Source organism: Ursus maritimus, unplaced genomic scaffold, assembly GCF_017311325.1.
Source record: "Ursus maritimus isolate PB19 unplaced genomic scaffold, ASM1731132v1 scaffold_9, whole genome shotgun sequence".
NCBI lineage: Eukaryota > Metazoa > Chordata > Mammalia > Carnivora > Ursidae > Ursus > Ursus maritimus.
In genome coordinates, this window is record NW_024427107.1 from 36,476,555 (window position 1) to 36,494,906 (window position 18,352).

General features: G+C 39.4%; 1 protein-coding gene across 1 annotated transcript in view; it reads left to right on the forward strand.

Annotated features, from left to right (window-relative positions):
• The first annotated feature begins 849 nt into the window (after positions 1 to 849).
• Positions 850 to 18,352, forward strand: part of DECR1 (2,4-dienoyl-CoA reductase 1) — a 42,975-nt gene continuing 25,472 nt past the window's right edge. The window contains exons 1-2 of the mRNA XM_040625876.1: positions 850 to 1,098; positions 17,795 to 17,997. Coding sequence (XP_040481810.1) covers positions 1,048 to 1,098; positions 17,795 to 17,997 — 254 coding nt within the window. The 5' untranslated portion in view covers positions 850 to 1,047. The remainder of the gene's footprint in view (positions 1,099 to 17,794; positions 17,998 to 18,352) is intronic.

An 18,352-nucleotide genomic window follows, 5' to 3' on the forward strand; every position in this document is an offset into this window, starting at 1 on the left:
AGATCTCAGGAAATCTTACCTAGAGTGAGGGGATACTAGAATGAGGTAAAAGCTGATATTGGTAAAGAAGTAGTCACTCATTTTAGCCAAGAGACAGGTCGTTAGGTATTTTGTGGGTGACTACCGTGATCTTCTCTTTGTGCTTAGACAAAATTAAAAAGTTGGCTTGCTTTGTCTCACCTTCCGATTCGGTGTAAAGTTGTGAGGCTGGTATTGTGTGAGATGGTTTATATTTAAAACATAGCATGGACTACTTGTGAGTGCCAGGCCAGATTCTGAATGTCTGCTTTTTGTTTTTCTTTTTCACCACTTTGTAAACTCAGTTCAGATCATCAGCCTGAGCGCGGGGCTTCACATCCATCCTCTTTCAATTTTCACAATAATGCTGAGTCAGGTATGAAAAGACACATTTTAGAAGTGAGGGAGAAAATGTGATCTGAGTTATGCGGCGTGCCAACAGGAACATGACACTGAGATGGAGAATGATAAACTAAAGGTACGCCTTGGCTTCTAACGTGTGTATTAACTCCCTTTGCGGAAAAAAAAAAAAAACAACAAAGGTGGGACCCCAGGTCAAAGCCCCGCTGCCTCTCGGCGATAGGGGGCAGCGTGTCCCGAAAAGTCAAAGCCCCCCAAGGCAGTAGCTTTTGTGATTTCAAGCGCTTCGCCCCTGGACAAGGGAGGCTGAGTTTTAAATCCAAGATGTTACTACTCTGATGATTCAGCGCCACACCAACCACGAATTAGACTAGGGGTGGGGGCGTGGGGCGTCGCAGGCACCGAAGCCCGTCCGGGATCCTCTCTCCCGGCTCCAGCCTCGGGCCGCCCCGGCTTCCCTCTCGCGGCTCCAGCCCCGGCCTCGCCCTCTGCGTCCCGCTCCCCTTTACGCCCCCGCCCCCGCGCCGGGCACGGCGGGGCTTGGCTTCCCGCTCAGCGCCCCGCCCCCGCTCCCGGCCCAGCTCCGGCCCCGGCCCGCCCTGCTCCCTACAGAGCCCCTCCCTGCCCCCGAGCCCCGCGGGTTTCCAGACCGAGTTCTGGAGGTCCAAGATGGCGCTGCTAGGCCGAGTTTTCCTTGTTCCGGGCCACGGTCCTCGGCGGGTAAGGCGACGCTGGAGGGACTGAGGGCTCGGCTCGCCCCCAGCGAGCGCCCTGCCCGTGCAGGTCTCCGGGACGGCGACCAGGGGCGCGCACAGCGAAGATCCGGATCCCGGGATTCCGGGGCGCGGGGACACGCGGGGGGAGCGGGAGCCGGGGGATTGGGGTTAGGAAGGAGCAAAGTCACATTCTGCTGTCCGAGAAGGTGCGTGTGTGAAGGGCATGCTGTGGTTCTCAAAGTTCTCATGTTCCTGGAAACTTGAAAATTGTGTGTAAATAGGTAGAAAGACTGGAGGACACTGCACACGTTGGCCCTTTGAGGGATGGGAGAGGACCTGGGCTGGGAGTGGGGTCCGCAGGGAGCACTGACCTTGTATGAGTCCTTGTTTATGAGGAAAATCCATTCATGTGTTAGTTGTGCAAATTAAACATTAATACAAACATATTCACTTAAAAATTTTTATAAGAAGAAAAAACCCAAACCCAGCCATCTGGACTCCCCTTCCTAGAGATTAAGCTGGGAGAGATGTATCTTAGGCTGGCTTCCACTTCTATCTCCCTCATGATTTGGGAGAGAGAACTTTTTGTTTGTTTTGTCAACTTATGTATGTCCACCGGACCCATAGTCCAAATAAAAAATGCAAGTGAAGACAGCTGGAGAGGGTAAGAAAGAGAAGGGAAGAGAGAAGAAAAAAGCAGTAATAGCTAAGACAGACCTTTACCCCAAGCAAATTAAAAAATCTTATAAACTAAACCAAAAAGTTCACTTTCCTTAGCCAGGTAGAAAAATTATTCTGCCAGCTATGAAAATAACCTTTTTTAGTCCAACAGAATGGGCAGCAATGGCATTCTTTTTGAAAAACGGGGACAGTAGTTCCAAATGTGAACATGAGGAAATAGTATGGTGAGTCTCTCAAGTAAGAGAACTTTCTTTAAAAAGTGATATTTGTTAAACACTAACGTTTTGTTGATACTGTTTTCCTGTAAAGATTTTGATTATAAGTGATTGTGAAAGAAGCCTGTGTTTTCTGGCGTCTTCTTGAACTTTCTATTTGTGCCACAGCTCTGTGAGGTAGAAAGTCTTCAGAGGTCGTTGCCTCCCCCTCCAAAAAAGCATTAGGACTGTAGTAATAAGGTCACACAGACCATATCCCAACACTTCTGAAACCATTAGACAATACAGTTTGAGAGGGAGAAAATGAACTCATTTAAAAATTAATTGTAATCTGACAATTTTGAAATTCTTTTGCTAAAGAAAATTAGAAGTTTTCAGGATCAGGGTTCAGAGCCAACAGAAGCCCCTTTTGGTGTGTTTTGTTTTCCTGGCACATGCAGCCTTGGGTTTGAATTCCTGGGAGAAGCATTTTCACATCTGTGAAGTGGGAGGTTGTTCCAGGGAACATCATGTTTTTGTGGGCAAATACTAGTTATTATAATTAAAACTCCTAATTTGAGTATTTTTGTTACCAAGAACCAAGAGAAATGTTTCATTTGTTCAACGTTGTATTTATGAAGTGTTATATTAAAATTGTGCTGTTTAGCTAGTAGGCCTCAATTCAGTGCAACAAACATTGATTTTGATCTCCACAAAGATCATTATAAAACAGTTTACAGAACTGGCTCTGTGCCCGGCGCTGGGGTTGCAAAGATTAAAAAAAAAAAATGACCTTTGTTCTCAAGTTGCTCTCAGTTAGGAAAATGTACACACATTCAGTTGTTTATCAGGAAATGCTAATTAAGTGCCTATTAAATATTGGGTATTCTTTGGAGATACTTGGTTGAAAAGGTATCTACCATCATTAAGCCTCATACATATTTTTAAGCTTTGGATAATCATGAGTGGACATGGAAATCAATTTTGTGGAGCAAAATGAGTTTAAGAAAAATAAATTAGAATAGAATATGAAATACGAGAATTCATCTTATATAGTAAGGATAAGTTTACTTTGTGAAATCTGTTTTTTTTAAATTATTTACCATTCATCCTTTTGTGGATTAATTATTAGATATCTGCAGCAGTGCACATTGCCATACTTTCCTTTTGTTTTTATCAAGAAAAATAACTTTAGGATTTTTATAAAAATGTTATCTGACCATTATGAATTCAGTTAATATAGTTTAAAAAAATGTAACACAGGACCCTAAACTGACCACCCAGAAATAACCAGGCTTGATGTTTGGTGAACATCATTCCAGGTGTCTGTGCTGGTAAAAAGGATGGGTGCATAGGCATAATTTTGTTTGGATGTATTATGTTTATTTTCCCCTTAGAACTGAATCAACATTGTTTTCATTGTCTTCTAACACTGAATATTGTCAGAGAAAAATGAAAGTCCAGTGGATTTTTTTTCCCTTGTATGTTTTGAGTTTTCTTTTTTTCTGAGCTTTCCTATCTGGAAAGCTTAAGAAATCTTTCTGTACCCAACCTAAAATTCTGGAATATAAGCTTCTTGGAGGCAAGGATTTATATCTTGTTTGTTCACTGCTCTATTTCTAGGCCTAGAAGAGTGAGTAGCATAGAGTAAACATGTAATAAATATCTGTTACATGAATGAATGTGTATACTGTGTTGCAATATAAAGTGTATTTCTTGCTATGCTTTATAGAATATATAAATGTCTGAAAAAACTAGTAGATCACACAGGATATGAGTAGACTGAAGATGCAGAGGTATGTTAGAATGCATATATAAACAAAATGGTGTGTGTGTAGAGGAGGCAGGGAAGGCTTCATGGAGGAGGTGGCTTCCAGGGCTGACTTTTAAAGGAGGAGTTGGAATATATGGGGCCTCAAATGTGATCTAGACCTAAGGAATAGCATATATCAAGAAGTGAGGGAGCATAGCCTATTTCTAAAAAAAAAGTGGTTTAGTATTGTGGAGTTTAAAATACAGGGTCAGAGAAAAGTCCTTGGAGATAAGACTGGAGAGGTTGCTGGGGTCAGGGCATGGTGGGCTTCACTCACTCATATGGCAAATTGGGCATTTACTGTGTGCTAGGCAGTGTACTAGGGTTATGAGGATGAGAAAGAGCTGAATCCTGCTCTCAGGAAGCTTATAATCGAATGACATTATGGTATACTATGGTATTACGATGAGTGTTCTTGACCTCAGAAGAGGTCCCAAAATAAAGCATCTCTCTTCTGTTTGAAAAACAAGAGTAAAGACAGAGGCCAAAGTATCACTTATTACCATTCCACGTGAGAGCCAACTGGCCCTGTTAACTGGACTTCCTGAATTAGATAGACTTGCTTCCTCAGAAGGATAGTAGAATTGCTCTCTGAGGGCAGCTAACTCTCAAGAGGAGGAAGGCTAAAGGACTGTTTGTGCCCACTTATTCTTTCAAAATTTACCAGTCAGATAAACTGTCTCTGGAGACTGGGAAACTAAGGGTGTGGAAAGAAGCCCAGAGTTACATGAACTGAGCTCCCCTCTGGGAAGGAAACATTGGGATTGGGGAAGAAGCATTTCCCATTCCCAGTGGGAGGAGTGTACAATTTTATGGGAATATATTTTGGGGTACACATCTAGGCTGAGACTTGAAGGATAAATAGGAGTTAGCCAAGGGGAGGAATATGAGTAAGAAAGTTCTAGGTGGGGGAGAGGCCTCTGTGAAGGGCCAGGCTAAAATGTATAGGTGGAGAGTAGGGAGGCAGATGGGGAGAGGCTAATGAGCAGAAGCTAATGAGCAGCCAGTGGGCCACATTAACGATGAGAGCTTTGTCCTGGCAGCATGGGAATAGGGGTAAAAACAGAGGCATGTAGTCAAATCTGGGTACTCCTTTCTCCATTGTGGCCTCAGGGAATGGCTGTGGATGCAGAGAAACTCAAAGTCAAGTGATATTTAGGAGGTAAATTGAGAGACCTTGGTGATTGGTGGTGGGGGTGAGGAAGGAAGATTGGGCTATATTGAGGTGATATAGCACCATCGCAATTGTGAGCAGGGAAGTAGTATTATCAGGTAAGACTTGAGATAGGGAGACCAGAAGTCCAAACAAAAGTGATAGGAGTCTGTACTAAGGGCAGCATTGGAACTATTTAGACTAAAACAAACTGGACTTTGTGGTTTGGATGTGCGGTATGAGATGAAGCCCAGATTTCTGTCTTTGGCCCTTGAGCTATGGGCCATGCCACTGAGAGAGGGCACTTACCAGGGGGAGCTGGTTTTAGGGATGGAGATGAGAATGTTAATTCTGTCTGGGAGTGTTAGGGAAGGCATCAGAACTGTTAGAACTACCCTTGAATGATGAATGTTGAGTGATGTAGCGATCAATTTGGTATAGATAGGGAGGTAGGGAACAGTTTATGTTTGGGGAACCCTGAGTATTTTGTTTTCCTGAGTGCAGATTTCAGGGGGGTAAAGCAGAGGGAAAAGAGTCTGGAGAGATGGACAAGAGTCAAGTCACAAGGACTTGACATGCTGTGTGAAGCTAAGGAATCTGGACTTTATGAAGCTACCAGGAGCCATAGATCAATCTTAAGTTGAAAAGTACCATGAGCAGGTTTGCAGTATTCTGGAGGGCAGCATCGCGTACAGGTTGGAGAGAGGAGACACTGGAGGTCAGAGACAAGAGATGATATAAAGTGGGACCTCTGTATTTGTGGGTGATGGGAGATTCAGGCCTTTGAAGTCAAGCAGTGAATAGAAAGGAAAGATAGTGACTGGGAGGTAAAATACATCGGACTGGAGATGGATTGGATGTATCAGGTGAAGAGAAAGAGGCCTTGAAGGAGTCACTAGAGGAAGTCCCATGGATGAATGGTGGCTTCAGAGCTCAAATATCCATGTGAAGAAATTTCAAAACAAACTACACCCCAAAACTATAAAGCTAATTTTATAATATTAAAAATATATGTAGATCTCCACAAAGATCATTATAAAACACATCAAAGAGGAGAGAATTTCTAAAGTTATGGTTGCCTACAGTTCATAATAGAAGGCATTCCATCAAGGTTTGGCAACCCTTGGTTTTTAAAGAAAATTCCTAGGTAGAAAATGATCAGCATTCTCAGCTGTCCTATGCTGTGCTCCTCCTGAGGTGAAGATTGACCTTGGAATCAGAAATGCCTGGGTAGGGGCGCCTGGGTGGCTCAGTCGTTAAGCGTCTGCCTTTGGCTCAGGGCATGATCCTGGCATTCTGGGATCAAGCCCCACATCAGGCTCGTCCACTGGGAGCCTGCTTCTTCCTCTCCCACTCCCCCTGCTTGTGTTCCCTCTCTCGATGGCTGTCTCTCTCTGTCAAATAAATAAATAAAATCTTTAAAAAAAAAAAAAAAAAAGAAATGCCTGGGTAAATATAAGTAAGTTAAGAGTAAGGGGCAGCTATACTTTGGTCCTTTCCAGTCTGGAGAAACTCCCACGTTGCAATGCATCAGTGGTAGAATTGCAGGCTTTCACAATTATTGAATAATGTTGCCATTTACATTTAGCCCTGAATTATTTTCTAGTCTCCAAAACTATATTTCCAACCTCAGGTTAGATATGTTCACCTGAATGTCCCCCAGGTGTTGCAGGTATGGTGTTTCCAATATAGAACTTAACTGTCTTCAATCCTCCAACATGGGTCTTCCCATGTCAATCCTGTCATTTATAGCAGCACCCAACAGGTAGCCACATAAACTAGAGAATTCGCTCATCTTCAGTTCTCCCTTTCTTGCCCACCAGTTCCAGCTGGTTGGCTTCTGAATTCAGGCCAGACTACATGTTAAATATGTGTGGAAAGTGTGGTCTTTATTTCTGCTGCCTTCGTTACTTCTCCCCTAGACCAATACCTTCTGTCTGACTGATCTCCATTTGATTTTAGCTCAGACTTAAATCTTACTTTCTAAAACACAATGGCAGTGCAAAGAGTAACAGAATATTGAAGTAAAGGGGAGAGAGCTGGAGAAGCCTCTCTCAGCTGAATGGGCTTGATCTTTTCAAGAAAGTGGTGGACCTCTTTATCTCCCTTTAGTGAAATAGGTCAATGTGTGCTGAGGTTGGGCTTTGAGGCAAGAAATAAGTGGACCAGACAATATTAAGTACAGTGATAATTTATTACATCCTCATTTTCTGGGACTTTCCTACCAGCAAGTAATTTCATTTGCTAACTTCCTACTCCTGATGATGGCATCCAGGTCTAAGCCATCATCACCTCTTGCCTGACCTGCTACAAAAGCATAATCCCTGCTTCCAACCTTGCCTCCTACATTCCTTCTCAGCAGAGCAGGCAGAATAGTATAGAGCAGTCCTCTGAACACATAAGGCAGATCCTGTCAGTCCTCTGCTGAAAACTTCAGAGATGTTCTCCACTAGACTCAGTAAAAGTTTAGTCCACATAGTGTGGTTGACTCAGCCTGCATGATCCAATGATCATCATCTCCTTCTCCTCCTCCTCCTCCTCGTAAAGATTTTAGTCATTGAGAGAGAGAGAAAGAGAGAGAACACACGAGCCAGGGGGAGGGGCAGAGAGAGGGAGAAGCAGGTTCCCCACTGAGCAGGGAGCTCAATTCCAGGATCCAGGACCCTAAGATCATAACTTGGGCTGAAGGCAGATGCTTAACTGCTGAGCCCCCCAGGTGCCCCTGATCCAATCTTATTTAGCTGATTGACCTCACCTCCTGTCTATCCCACACTTGCTCTCTACTCCAGCCACACTGGCCCTCTGACTCTTCCTCAGCCTGCCAGTCATGCTGCCATCTCAGAGCCCTGGCATTTATTCTTCCCTCAGCCTGAAAGAACTGTGGCACTCATTCCCTCATCTTTTTTGGGTCCTTGTTCAAATTCAATGCAGTGAGACCTTTTCTGATCACTCTATTTAAAATAGCAACACTCTGCCCTATTCTATGCCTTATTTTTCCTCACAGCATGTATTAGCTTTTAATATACTATGTAAGTATATATATTATTTAATTTATTTGTTCCCCTTCCTCCAAAAATAATCTTTCAGGGTAGACTATTGTATCTATTTTGCTCACTGCTGTATTACCATTTCCTAGAACAGTGCCTGGGCATAGGAGATGCTCCTTAAAAACTTGTTAAAAATAGATAAATGAGTTAACTATATACCAAATCATAATATGTTTATCTCTAATATATTTTCATATATGCAAATTCCCAAATCAAACCAAAACCTTTTCAAGAACAGGGGTTCTATTTTTTGGTTCAAAAAAGATAGTCATGTTAGTTATGGCTAAGGTGATGGGCATTAAGGAGATTACCCAAATGAGAGGTAAGCAGGAGTGAAGACCCCAGTTCAAAATTTCAAACTGCCTGCTAATTTATCTCCTTGATTTCATCTCCCTTTATTGGAAAGTATTGGTGAAGCATCTCTTTGGTCCACATCTAACTGCAGGCTGGTAAGAACTGTAATAAAAATTGGAAGTTGCTCTGAAGCTCAGAACAACTACTTTTTCAAAGACTCATGTTCATTGCGATTAGGTGTATCATTACTTAAAAATGTAATTTCTGTCTTGCTACCGGCAACAATTGCATCATTCAGCCTAGCCACTGCAGTTGGAGTCCAGCTAACTTTCCTTTATATTTGCTCAGCCTTACCTTCAAGTTGCTGTGGCAACGAGGTCTGTGTTCAGCAGAAGCTTAGAGTATCAGTGGCTTCTGTGCAGTGCCCTGCTTTAAGTGAAGGAGAGGGTGGAGGTACTCAAGCAATCCACACATGCACAGAGCTTGAGCGCAACATGGTCTGTGGCAAGCCAGAGCTGTGGGTAGAGTTTGGGCTCTTCGGTTCTTTTACAGTTTGTAGGATCGCTGTTGGTATTCGTGGGTGGGACAGTTCTTCATTCTGCAGCACTATCTGTTTCTGTCTGGAGCGTCACGTAGAACATCCTGCCCAGTTCCCTCTTGTATTTCCAGATGCTTCCAACTAAGAGGCACCTCTGCTGTGCTGAAGTGGCAGTGGTCTAGACATTGAAAAGTGCAGGCAAAGCACAGACATGTGCCTCCTAACAACTGGACAAAATACATCGGCAAGTAGTTACTGGAGGCTTACTGTGCGCACAGACTGTTGAGTTGCATTGGGAATGCAAAAATATGCATTTTTCAAAGTCATCCTTTGAAACCTAACCTAAACCAAGAGGTATTTAGAACCTCCCCCCCCAAATAAATAGATATGGTCATGTTTCATTTCCTTATAAGTATATAGCTCACACTTAAGTGTGAAATATATAGCACTTACACTTTAAATAACATCCTTATAACATTGATCATATGCAGTGTTCTTGTAACTTTGTTTTCCTCTATACCCTTTTTACATTGTGTGCTTGCATATATGATTTTATTTTGTGTTAACTATTTTCTAAAAAGATTTATTTACTTATTTTAGAGTGAGAGAAAAAGCGCTTGAGCAGGGGTGGTGGGTAGAGGGAGAGGCAGAGGGAAAGCAGACTCCTGCTGAGTGGGAAGCGCTATGCTGGGCTCTTGATCCCACAACCCCAAGATCATGACTGAGCTGAAACCAAGAGTTGGATGCTCAACCGACTGAGCCACGCAGGTGCCCCTATGTTAACTACTTTTAATAAAAAATTAATTTATGAACATACCCAACACACAGTAGAACAAAAGGATATGCAGTGACTATGTACGAAGTCCCTCTCCCAAGAGGTTAGAGCTATGAATTGTTTCTTGTGGATCCTTCCAACAGTTTTTGTTCTTATATCAACATATGTATGAAAATATTTTCATTAAAAGACACCACACAATGGGAACATTTTACATATATTTCCCTACCTTGGATTTTTCCCTTAACATGTAATGCCTTGCATTCTTGGTATTCAACAAATATTCGTTGAGTGATTGAATAACTACATATTGTTATTAAAATAGAATATATTCTATTAAGAGATACACAGTATTTTGTTATATGGATGTGCCCTAATTGGTTGGATATATCCCCTATTAAAATGCTGATAGATTGTTTTCTAGTGTTTTTGATTACAATGCTTTCATATATGTTTGACTACTATGCGTCCCTTGCATTTTGAGTCCCTAAAAGTGAATTTTGACTTTTGCAAAAAGCCAACTGGGATTTTGATAGGAATTGCATTGAATCTATAGATCAATTTGGGGAGTATTGCTATTTTAACAAAATTAAGTTTTCCAATCCATGAACACAGGATGTCTTTTTATTTATTTAGGTCCTTTTTAATCTCTTATGATGTTTTTTAGTTTTTAATTTATAAATCTTGTACTTTTATTGAATTTATTAGTAAGCATTTTATTCCCATTGATGTGATTGTGAATAGATTGTTAATTTCATTTTCTTCTTAGTGCATATCTTTGAACATAGCTTCTCCCTCCCACCCTAATGAATGAGTATATCTGTTGGATTAATTCCTAAATGTGGAGTTGCTGGGTCAAAGGGTGTGTACAGTTTAGATAATATTTTGATGTATGTTACCAAATTGGCCTCCAAAGAAGTTGCCCCAACTCGTATCAACAGATTGTAAGAGTGACTTTAATAAGCTGTTTTTTGTATTATTACCAATCTTGTGAGAGAAAAATGATATCTTCTTTGTTTAAGTAAATTCACTCAGTTATAAATATGGTTGTATTTTTTGCACGTGGACTATCTTTTTAAGGCCTTTGCCCAGTTTTTCTATTTGCAAATAACTTGTTAATCGTATATCAGTAGATTTGGATTCTTTGGGTTAAACTAAGTTTTAAGATGGCATAATTTAGAGTCATCGAAAGTGACTTAATGAAACAAGTGGCAGAGAGCTGGATTCGTAACCATATAGCTCCATAAGACTCTACTTGTCTGCCCTCATGCACTTTTGATGGCATTGGAGCCTGGCCAGTCAGGTTACAGTCAATAAAACAAGCATTTACTGAATGCCTAATTGGTATTAGAAACCCTATTTTAGTAATGAATGGAGACTGTTCTGTTTTCCTGGGTGTTCACTGTCTGGTGCAAAAAAACAGATCCTGACGGAGGGAAGGATTCATTTGGCCCATTTTTAACAGAGACTCATGTTTAAAGGTGTCAACGGTTTTTGACACTTTGGCTTGGTTTTGAAGGCTAGTTTTGCTAGGTTGACAAAGTGGGAAGTTCAGGCAGATGAGAAATCAGGAACAAAGGCCAGGAGAAAGTTGGTGGCAAGTTTCAGGAATGCTGAGGTGTTGGTGAGCATAGAGTATACCTCTAAGCGGTGGAACTGGTAGGAAGTAGGGCCAGGAAGGTGGGCTGAGGCCGTGTTGTCCAGCTTGAATGCCATGCCAAAGAATTTAATTTTTGTATTTTTGACTCTAGAGAACATTAGTGTTGTGTTTTTGTTTTTTGTTTTTTTAAAGATTTTATTTATTTATGTGACAGACAGACAGCCAGCGAGAGAGGGACCACAGCAGGGGAGAGGGAGAGGAAGAAGCAGGCTCCCAGCCGAGGAGCCGGATGTGGGACTTGATCCCGCAACGCCGGGATCACGCCCTGAGCCGAAGGTAGACGCCTAACGACTGCGCTACCCAGGCGCCCCTTTTGGTTTTTTTTTTAAGATTATTTATTTATTTGAGAGAGAGAGAGAGAGAACAGGAGTGGGATGGAGGGGCAGAGGGAGAAGGAGAAGCAGACTCCCTGCTGAGCAGGGAACCTGAGCTGGGGCTCAATCCCAGGATCCTGAGATCATGACCTGAGCTGCAGGCAGACGCTTAACCAATGGAGCCATTCAGGCATCCCATGGACATCAGTGTTTTTGAGGTATGGGATTTTAATGTGGAGGTCCAGTCAATTAGTAATGGTGACAATGATGGTAAGATCGCTACAAGTTATTTAAATATTACCTTCTTTAGCTCCACAAATTCTGTGTGAGGGTCTGTTAATAGTGATTTTTTACAGATGTGAAACTCAATTTTCTTAATAGTATACCTAAACATTAAACGATTATTTTTACATTGGTATGTGAAAAAAAGAAAAACCGATTATCCCCCTTTCAATTTTGTATTGGATTCTTGGGTTTTATTTAGATGAGGAGTCATGCACTCAAATGCCTCAAGTTCTGGATGGCCCTATAAATGACAGTGGTCACGCAGTGAAAAGGGTTCACTTACCTGTGTGTGGGGACTGTGCAGAGCTAGGCCTTTGTCTCAAGGGGGCATTAACTCAGCCTTATTAGAAGCTTGACTTAAGTGTTGGTAGAGCTTCTGATTTTTATCTTAATTCTCCTGGTACCCAAATATGGGCTCAAAAATTTCAAAACATTGGGCAGGCCTAACAAAACATCTGTCTTGGGTCACCAGTCTGCCTTTATTGTAGGTGTTTATTCTAGCATTTGAGAACAGCCAAAATACTTACATAATTTAAGATTAAATCTCAATGCTATACAGTCTTCATCCTCTAGGGGAGACACAGTCAAGACTCTTAAAAGAATTGCCATTCTGAGGATTAGAAGTATGATCCCTTTTCATTAGTTTAGATGCTATCATTTAGGACCACATGGCAGAGGAAGATACTGTTTATATGATGTGGGAGAGTCATGAGTATGGAGGGGAAGGCAGATGCTAGCTGATTTTTTTTGCCGGGGGGGTGGAGATTTTAGAACTTCTAATAAGTAAATATGTTTGCCAAAATTGAAGATGTTAGAGAGTTTTAAGAATTTTAGATTTTAAAGCTGTCCAGAGAAAGACAAATGCTGTATGATTTCACTCATACGTGGAATTTAAGAAACAAAACAGATGAGCATAGGGGAAAAGAAGGAAAAATAAAATAAGATAAAAACAGAGAGAGAGGCAAACTGTAAGAGACTTAGCTATAGGGAACAAACTGAGGGTTGCTGGAGAGGAGGTTGGTGGGGGAAATGGGGTAACTGGGTGATGGGCATTACGAAGGGCACCTGATTGTGACGAGCACTGGGTGTTATATGCAACTGATGAATCATTAAATTGTACCACTGAAACTAATAATGCACTACATGTTAACTAACTTGAATTTAAATAAAAAATAAAAAAAATAAAGATGTCCAGAGATATCAATCTTTATATGAAAGGTGTTATATCTATTTTCAAAAGACAACTTATTTCTAGAAAAAACACAAAGCAAGACTTGAAAACTTAAAAAGTCTATTTTGTATAAGTCACTTTTTGTGAGTCAAAAAGAAATGGCCAAAATGCTATTTCAGGTTATTCAGGATCCTTCTTTGTAGAAATAGGAGACTGAATACAACATGATTCTTTGAGGTGTGTTCATCTCTATGGGTCTTAATATTGAAATGAACAACTTGTTTTTAGGCAAACACATAGTTTGAATAATAGCATATATGCTATGAATTATCAGAAGGTAATATGAATTAAAATAGCATTATCAATTTCTTCACTTTTGGTTTGGCGGGAAAAATCACTATTGATCAGATCAAATAAAATACAACAGGTAAACCTGTGCTATGTAGTAACCTGACACCTTATAGACACTTACTAGGAATTATTATCAAAGTGATTATATTTTTGCCTCTATATTCTTTCTTCTATTATTGGAGAGGTTGGGAAATGTTTTAAGATAAATAAAAAAAAATGTTCGTATATACAAATATTTTATTTATTTACTTAATTTATCTCTCATAAAGTACCACATCATATTCCCTATACAAATCAATACGAAATAAATAAAAATTCGTTTTAGAGCCTTTGAAAAATTAGAACACATTTTTTCATTATTAATGGGAAATGAAAAACTCACTAGCCTACTTGTGTAAATTTCCTGATCCATCATCTTAATGTAATAGTCCTGGAGGCAGTGGCAGCCTTAAGTAAAACTGCCATTTATGTAGAGAAAGATTATTACTGTAGGTTGCTTGGATTATTATGCTTTGGCAAAAGGATACAAAAAGAGAATGCTTTGTCAACATGAAGCTAAAGGAAATACAATGACCAGCATGGAACATAATCAGATTTATCTTCACTAATTATTTTATACATGTTTTCAAATTTTGTCTTTCAAACCTTTTTTCCTGATTATAAAAGCAAATCATACTTATTGAAAAGATTTTGAAAATACTAAATACCAACCAAACAAAAAGGAAAAATAATCATATATCATCTAGAGATAATAACTGTGTAAGGAAGGAAATGGATGGACTCTGAAGTCAGACGTATCTTGGATTTGAGTCGTCTTTTTTTTTTTAATGATTTTTTTATTATATTATGTTAGTCACCATACAGTACATCCCCAGTTTCCGATGTAAAGTTCGATGATTCATTAGTTGCGTATAATACCCAGTGCACCATGCAATACGTGCCCTCCTTACTACCCATCACTGGTCTATCCCATTCCCCCACGCCCCTCCCCTCTGAGGCCCTCAGTTTGTTTCTCATAGTCCATAGTCTCTCATGTTTCATTCCCCCTTTTGATTACCCCCCTTTCTTTATCCCTTTCTTCCCCTACCGATCATACTAGTTCTTATGTTCCATAGGTGAGAGAAATCATATGATAATTGTCTTTCTCTGCTTGACTTATTCTCTCTTTAATAACTAATAGGGTGCACAGAATTGTATCACTCTTGTTTAATGGGCTACTTGCCAGTCAGTTGTCCATTTAAAAAACTATTCATTTGTAGCTCCTTTAAGGATAGGGAAAAACTCCATGGAGGAAGAACTCTCAGCACAATATTCTTCCATCTTGGTTTTATTGCAATTTCTGTTATTTTTATTTAATAATTCATACAATTCTTTTCATCTAAGGAGCTCCAAATACTTTGCCCACATATACGCTTAATCGTTCTGCAGCATGTCGCAAGTATTATTGATACAATATTAGTTTAAGAAACCAAAGGTCAGATAGATTGAGTTACTGGCTTACCTTCGGGTCGTATAGGAATCACAACCAGAATCGAGTTCTGAAGAATCCTAATTAACCTCAAAAGTCACTGTTAGCCAGAGATTCTGCTTGGAGGGTCTCTGTGCAATGAAAAGGCAGATTATAAGGGCCTCAGAGACTGCCTGGAGAATCCCTGAAAAGCTTTGCAATCATCCCTCCCTAATCGAAGGTTGAGCTTTTTTACAAGAGAACTTCATGAAACACCTATACAAAATCGGCCAAAGCAACCTTTTTCATGACACATCTCCAAAGGCAAGAGAAACAAAAGATAAAATGAACTTATGGGACTTCATCAAGATAAAAAGCTTCTGCACAGCCAAGGAAAGAGTCAAGTCTTTTCTACTTATTATTTGTCTTTAAAAGTTAGTTACTTGACCTTTCTATGTTTCAGCTTTTTCATCTATAAATTGGGGATAATCATAGAATTTACCTTACAGGATTGTTGTGACGTAATGCATTGAAAGTCTTTAGTAGACCTTGGCACATGGTAAATATTGAATCTATCACTTACTGTTGTTATTTTCTTAGTCTTTTTTCTAAGCATATATTTTTTATTTATAGTTAAGAACATATTGTATACTTTTTTTTCACTTAACATCATATCATATGCATTTTCTTGTGTAATTTCCAGTTGATAAACAGCCTTATCCTAAATCATTGACCACGTTACCAGTTGTTTCTTTAGGATAAATTTCTAGATATCCCAGACCAACTGATGGCAGCCCACTTAGCTTACAGGAATATTCTAGCAGGAAATGATAGATTCTGGAGTTTTAATTTCCAACCATGACCTATGGGGAATATCATGTGCCTCTATGGTGTGATCATTAAGCTTTTGTAGGAGTTAAGTGAGTAGAGAGGAAATATATAAGGTGATGCTGAGGGAGGGCTCTGGAGCCTGTCAGACCACATTTGAATCTTGGTTCTGTGACTTGGGCAATATATTTAACTTCTCTGAGCCCCTCCCATACAGTGGGGTAAAAATAATACTTATTTCATAGGGTGGTGAGAATGAACTGGTTTGATATCAAATCCTGACACATGGTAAGCACTCAATGAAATTAGCTCTTTATTGTTTGTTATGTTCAACACTTGAAGTTTGTTTTTATAATTAAATGTGAGAATGGCAGAGATTTTCACAAGTAATGTGAGAATGTGAGTTGTAAAACATAAGTAGGGCAATACAAATATTTTTAGTGTAAAATGTTGTTATTTTCCCCCTATTTCAAATATAACTAATAGTTATCTGTTCTACACATACATAGGAAGAGGCATTTGATTTCATAAACCTTATGAGGAAATTTTAATAGTTTTTTTCAGTGGTTCAAACATGGAATGTGATTTTTATCCAAATTATTCTTGTTAAAAGATGAATATGCTTTATGTTATTTTTTTTTGCATCTTTTTTAAGAATGCATCTTTCAACTAGGATCTTTTTTTATTTTTTATTTTTTTATTAGTTTCAGAGGTAGAATTTAGTGATTTATCAGTTGCATATAACACCCATTGCTCATTATGTCAAGTACCCTCCTTAATGCCCATCACCCAATTATTCCTTCCTCCCACCCATCTCCCCTCCAGCAACCCTCAGTTTGTTTCTTAGAGTTCAGCGTCTCTTATGGTTTGCTTCCCTCTCAATTTTCGTCTTATTTTTCCTTCCCTTCCCCTATGTTCATCTGCTTTGTTTCTTAAATTCTACATATGAGTGAAATCATATGATATTTGTCTTTCTCTGACTGACTTATTTCACTTAGCATAATATCCTCTAGTTCCATCCACATCATTGAAAATGGCAAGAGTTCATTCTTTTTGATGGCTGAGTAATATTCCATTGTGTATATCTACCACCTCTTCTTTATCCATTCGTCTATTGATGGACATCTGGGCTCTTTCATATTTTGGCTATTATGGACATTGCTGCTATAAACATTGGGGTGCATGTGTCCCTTCAAATCACTATTTTTGTATCTTTTGGATAAATATGTAGTAGTGAATTGCTGGGTCATAGGGTAGCTCTATTTAACCTCCATACTGTTTTCCAGAGTGGCTGCATCAGTTTGCATTCCTACCAACAGTGTAAGAGGGTTCCCCTCTCTCCGCATCCTCGCCAACATGTGTTGTTTCCTGAGTTGTTAATTTTACCATTCTGACTAGTGTGAGGTGGTATCTCATTGTGGTTTTGATTTGTATTTCCTTGGTATGGAGTGATGTTGAGCATTTTTTCATGTGTCTCTTAGCCATTTGTGTGTCTTCTTTGGAGAAATATCTGTTCATGTCTTCTGACTATTTCTTGACTGGATTTTTTATTTTTTGGGTATTGAGTTTCATAAGTTCTTTAAAGATTTTGGATACTAGCCCTTTATTTCATAATTTGCAAATATCTTCTCCCATTACATAGGTTGCCTTGTAGTTTTTTTGACTGTTTCCTTGCTATGATAGTGCTTTTTAAAGTTAAATTTAAGCAGAACCCCTGTAAATAATATTACTAGCATTTATAAAGTGCTTAGTATATACTAAACAATGGTCTTGGTATTTTACTTACATTTACTCAGGTGAAGCTTACAATGTCCTATGAGTTAGGTTCTATTTGTTGTCTCCATTTAGAGAAGAAACCAAGGCACAAAGAGGTTAATTACTTGCTGAAGGTTATACAACTAGTGAGAGAATTCTGTCCTATGTAGTCTTGCGCCAAAGCCCATGCTTTTAACCATTCCATTATGTTACTTAACATTCCAGTAGAAGAAGGGTCATAATTGATTAAATACAATATCAATATGTTTACAGTGAGTTTGTTAACCCAAGAATTTGATTAATTGTAAATTCAAGAGTAAGTTTTTTTGAAATTCATCTATTTTGTGGAATTGCATTTATGAAAATTTCATTTAATCTTTTTTTTCTGTTTCAGTTTTTCAGTTATGGAACAAAAATATTGTATCAAAACAATGAAGTTTTTCAGTCAAAATTCTTCCCACCCCTTCAAAAAGCTATGTTATCGCCTAATAGTTTTCAAGGAAAAGTGGCATTTATTACTGGGGGAGGTACTGGCCTTGGTAAAGGAATGACAGCTCTTCTGTCCAGCCTAGGTGCTCAGTGTGTGATTGCCAGCCGGTAAGTCATGCTCAGCGAATTGCCTGGCAAGAGTCTGTTATAAAACAATTCTGTGCCATGATATTGAAAACACTGTTTACCAGTTTTTTGTTTTTCATCTTAATTTTCTGTGAAATATCCTTTAGATTATTTTTCCTTGGAAAAATCAGTTATAATTTGTAATGATAGATATACATACAGATGGACTGTGATTTACATTGATTCGGTTTGGGATTTTTTCAACTTTACAATGGTATGAAAGTGATACAAATTCACTAGAATTTGTACTTGAAATTTTGAATTTGGAACTTTTCCCAGGCTAATGATATGTGGTAAGATGCTGTTTCATGATGCTGGCAATGAATTGCAGCTCCTG